This window comes from Opisthorchis viverrini, assembly GCF_000715545.1.
Source record: "Opisthorchis viverrini unplaced genomic scaffold opera_v5_1, whole genome shotgun sequence".
Taxonomy (NCBI): Eukaryota; Metazoa; Platyhelminthes; class Trematoda; order Opisthorchiida; family Opisthorchiidae; genus Opisthorchis; species Opisthorchis viverrini.
This window is the reverse complement of record NW_008751657.1, coordinates 7,510,388-7,515,513: the sequence shown is the minus strand read 5'-3', so window position 1 is coordinate 7,515,513 and position 5,126 is coordinate 7,510,388. Positions and strand designations below refer to the sequence as shown.

Here is a 5,126-nt window from a genome sequence, read left to right as displayed (position 1 = left end):
ACTGCCGTACAACCATGACTTATTTGAAAGACTTATTGTAAAGAAGAGAATAAAGGTGGATGGGGGAGGGACTTAGTGCTAGCTTAACACAATCATTCCGAGGTGCCTACACCTCCAGACATTCACTCAGACAATCTGGACAGAAACTGACAACGAGAACGCCATTGACATCGGTTGGCAGCCATACCTTGTAGTGTCTCCAACCACACACATCATCCTTACACACTCATCTGTGTACCAGTTTGGTTTTGATGGAATACTCACCTGGAACCCAGCTGAGTCTCTCATTTATGATGTTCCTCTGATGAGTCCCAAGGAGGGCGAGGCCGGCCATGGGCTGTCGAAGAGTTTCCAAAAACTTTGTGAGTAGTTCCCTTCATGAAAATATACAGTGATATCTCGAATACCGTACCAATTGAAACATGAGGCGACTTGTGTGCAGCACATTCCGTTGAAGAATATCATAAACGAGAGACTAAGTTGAAAACCAAACGAGTGTATTTCTCATAATCAGTCCAATTTGGGTACAAGTAAAACATAAGGTCGACGAAAACTCGGGGACTGCGCCTACCTGATGAGCCCCAAGAAGTGCGAAACCGGTTGTGGGTTGTCGAAAAGTTCTCAGCAACCTTGTGAGTAGTTTCCTTTATGAAAATATACTGCGATATCTCGAATATCGTGCCAACTGAAACATGAGGCGTCCTTTGTGCAGCACATTCAGTTGGAGAATATCATAAACGAGAGATTCACTTAATTCCACCATAAAAACCACATTGAGTGTATTTGTTGAACGTACGTTTCTTTTACTGGTGGTTGATATTTTTTCGGGTTCGGCGACTTTATTGTCTTTATGCTTGAAAACTAGTGTGCTTAGTAAATCGATATTATAAACTGCTAATGTGCTGCACATTCTTCGAGAAACAACTTCGATTATATACTCTACCATGAAGTACCCAGAAATGCTCCAACAAATCGAATCAAAGAACTGGTGTCAATAATGAACGAAATTGGACGATAGCACAGTATCCTAAGAGTAGTAAATCGCTTGCAGAATATGTGCCATGTCAGCCACTGACATTTGTTTCCTGGGTTTCATGAAGCTCCGATGAACCAGAGTTCTCAGCGGGAGTGCACCAAATATAGAATCGTGTTTATTACGAAAAGCATTCAGAAGCATACGTCCTATTCATATCATTTGCATAGCGATTTTTGGGTGACCGATCTTACGTTCATTGCATTCGGATGATATCCCAAAACCAGGTCAACAGATGAAACAGTGCTCCAGTGCCTGATTTCCCATAAGGTATCTACTCCGACATAGCATGGAGAGAATACCACCCATGTGTGTAATACAACTGAGAACAGTGCCCTGAGAATATACCACTGTTCAACTAATAAAACCTCGGATACCCAGCGCAAACTGGCATCAGAGATGAAGTTCGGCTCAACCTACATACTCCACCTATGGATGCTGGAACAACCGACCTTTGACGATGGTGACAAATATCTTAATCACCGATCAATTCCTAAATAAGTGTTCTTTAATGTAAAATAGAATGTTTGCGAGAGTCTATTGTTCCTGAAGAATCACCTCTAAGAAGGTTTCTGTGGTATTGAATGAAAGAGGTTCTTAGGAAATAGAGTGCTTCGCATTAGTTCCCTTAGGTTCATCATCTAGCTGCAAGTTGGGGAACATTCGCGTTCCGCAACGGCATATGACCGAACCAGCGGCCAATTGAAGGAAAATCATGTTGTCGTGAGGCAGGTCGTAGGCAGCCAATCTATCATCGCGGAATATTTGGTCAGGACCAATTCATAAAGTAAATATTTGACCGTGCGTTGCTTCTTCTTTTCACCAACTGGTATCTTGGTTCGGTACACCGAATGTTCGTTGGCAATCGATAGACTATACGGAGTCCCGAAGCGTCCGAATGTTGCGGGAGTCAGACACACCCACCCTAAAAGCATCCGGTCAGCTTCGAAGTTACCAAAACAATATTATCATCTTCTTCTACTTTTGGCTGTGAATTAGCATAAAGCATTGTGTCTTCTCAAATGAGCATAGAAGCACTGTCACCATTGACAGGTTTGGGAACGACAAGGAGCGTTGTTACACTACTTTAAGTAGTATGGACAAGATGTAATTGGCAGCTTCTGAGAGGAGAGAGAGTACGAAAGAAAAGACTCGCTTGTGCAAAGCGCTAACTACGGAATCCAACGTTTCATTGATCTTTAGGGGAATCAAGATAATTATGAACATACTCCACAACTGATGGCTCAGACTGTCCGAATGAACGTGACTTGTGTCAAAAGAGAAAAATCGATGCTTTCATATTCGGAAGTTCTTGTTGTCATTTATTCCAAGGCCAAATAGCTAGCAACTTCTAATGGGCAAAAGCAAATCACACGAATGGGCAGTAACAAACATCACTCACCGTGTCTCTCTCCAAAGCAAACGCGTGAATCCCAAAAACTACACGTGTTCCCGAAATGTGCGTGACTTCCGCATCCACTTGGCACAACTCTCCAACAAAAACTGATAAAATCGGGGAAATGAAAGCACCAGTTTACCCATCGAGCATCATGACAAAATGTTCGGAGGATATAGATGTGATTCAGACAGTGCGCAAACCAAAAAATCACGTTACTCAACTGCAAAACTTTGTAGACTATGAGCTTGAGACCATGATTAGATCAGGAAAGACAAACCTACAGCGATATTGGACTGACTCGATTCGCTGTAAAGCATTGATACCAGTAGCAATATCTGTAGAACATCGATTCATAAAAGAGCTGATTCGGAATTCCGTTCTCCTCAAATCGGCACAAAGGCGTCCTAGCCAACACCAACAGCTGAGTATGACCGTGGCCGCCATCAGCATCCTTCGGGGAGCCCCCTTCAGTCCATTTGGTGCCATGTACCACCACCGGCATCGGTCGCTACTTGCCCGAGTCTTTTGATTTATACCTCTCTGACGTCTCGCGGCCGAACGATAACGCATTCGAGATAAAAGTGACCGCTGCGTGGGTGTGTCACGGAGCAAAATCTCGAGTTAATAATGACATCCAAGCGGACAGCACAGTCTGAGGAGTCGGTAACCAACCTCATGGCATAGCGCCGCAACCACAATATGCCCTTACGTTGGCAACAAAAAAATTGTCATTTTTCGAAACTGACCGATGCAGAGTATAAGGTTCCGTGTGGAAACGTCTTTGTCTTTCTCTAATCATGACAGGGTAAGGAAGGACTCTTAATGACCACGCCACAGTTTCAAAAGATCAGTCTTAGTCACTATGAAACAATATGTGGATTGATTCCCAATGATCCCGAGTCGAATGCTTCCTTGGTGCAGTCGGACGGAGCAAAACCGGCACCATGGTTCCGCCTTAATTCTATCAGATAGCCGATCCGAAAGAGGTTCCATCCACGAACAACTGTTAGGAGGCTTCCTTGTTCAGTGAGCGCTGCGTGGCTGAGGACTATGACATTAGGGGGGGAGAAATGGCTCAGTGGTTAGAGCGCCTATTAACTGACCGGAAGGTCCGTGGTTCGAGCCCGACCTCGGCTCTCGACTTTCCCTGTCTAGGCTTGGGTAACCTGGCAGTATCCCAGCCCTCCTGCTTCCTTCTGGTGGCATGGCACCTAGGCACCGAAAGGGTGTTACAGCTGAACGATTCATTCTATGACAGAGGTCGGCAGCTTTCAAGTTCCATTACAACAAAGACCTTGCAAGACAGTCCATCTGGTTATCAGTTTGATCTATCAGTGTTCGGACTTCCGACGACCCACAGTTACTAAACGCCCCAAAAACGCGACCGTTTCTGTAAGGAAGATGAATTAGTGTGAGTGCTTATACCACTCTCCAGCCGAACTTCACATCTGCCATTCAACGCAGCCAAACTTCTTCATCCGTTACTGAACAAAGCGCAGTAGCTTTCTGCTTGGTTTGTCATGTACTCACTTGTTTATCCCTGTGAAGCAACCAAACACACAAGCACAGACCGACAACTGCTGGAGCACACTCATGCTACTCCAATGAATTTCAGTGGTGTTGGGCGGTGTGTAGTGGTAAATCATCACACCCGTGGGATGATACTAACAACACTCCGAATCACATAGCACATACCTGAGACAATATCTGAAACCCTCATCCATCGCCCATGGCGCAAATGGTTATCACTTGGCTCTACAAGCCAAGTGTATACATCCAGAAAACTTTTGTGCCCTGTTGCAGACCCAACCCCACAGAGAGGTGCACCACATGCGACATCTTCGAAACTGAATGCAACTTCCAGCTACGGCAACATAAAGAGCCAGTAGGACTCAGCCTGGGATAAATATTATAAGTGTATATATGGTCTTCGTTAATGACAGTAAAAGTTGAGAGGGAAAGTATCACAATCACAGCAAATCATCGAGCAATTCGTGGACTTACGTGGAGCGACAAACTGAAATTCCAGTCGTTGTAGAATGCATCCAGGCCCAGGAAAGTGCGTCCCCAAAAGGCAAGACACCAATCTGAAATTTATGGATGGAGATGAGTATAAATGGAAACCTGGTGAACAAAAACGAGTCGCACTAAATCATGCGGCTTACAGCTACTATTGTAGATACCTGGAAAAATAGAACAGTGAAGTAGGAAAGCAAACGGAAGCGCGGCAGTCAAAAAAAGTATCACCGATTATCGTTCATCCATATTCTCACTGTGTCCAGAAGTATACAAAAACTTTGTTATAGACAATTGTTTCTTCAGTGTCATACTGGAGAACCGTAATCGTTCAAACAGTTTGTCTTGGACATCGTCAAATAAAGAAAGATAAAGATAAATGTTCAGCGGCAGCACCCTTTCGGTGCCTAAATACCATGCCACTCGAAGAAAGCAATAGGACTGGGATACTGCCACGTCGCCCAAGCCTAGACAGGGGAAGTTGATATGCGGTGGTCAGGTTCGAACCACCGACCTTCCGGTCAGTGAATTCGCGCTGTAACCACTGAGCGACCTCACCATCATCACCTCGACATCATCAACTTGGGGCGGACAGGATAGAGCTTGAATTGCGACCTTGCAGCGGAGCACTCTGAGTTCGATCTACTTATGAGCTCGCAAAAGTTGGCTGAAGCTCTA

At 44.8% G+C, this 5,126-nt stretch overlaps 2 protein-coding genes across 2 annotated transcripts in view; one reads left to right on the top strand and one right to left on the bottom strand.

Moving 5' to 3' along the window:
• T265_12458 (hypothetical protein) overlaps nt 1-5,126 on the bottom strand; it is a gene marked incomplete at both ends in the record, with an annotated part of 11,546 nt that overhangs the window by 2,517 nt on the left and 3,903 nt on the right. The window contains 2 exons of the mRNA XM_009163874.1: nt 2,436-2,536; nt 4,437-4,519. Coding sequence (XP_009162138.1) covers nt 2,436-2,536; nt 4,437-4,519 — 184 coding nt within the window. The remainder of the gene's footprint in view (nt 1-2,435; nt 2,537-4,436; nt 4,520-5,126) is intronic.
• On the top strand, nt 2,491-2,961 carry T265_00130 (hypothetical protein; the record flags this gene model as incomplete). Its single annotated transcript, XM_009163787.1, has 1 exon — nt 2,491-2,961. One exon carries the CDS (start codon nt 2,491-2,493, stop codon nt 2,959-2,961), a length of 471 nt encoding a protein of 156 aa, XP_009162051.1.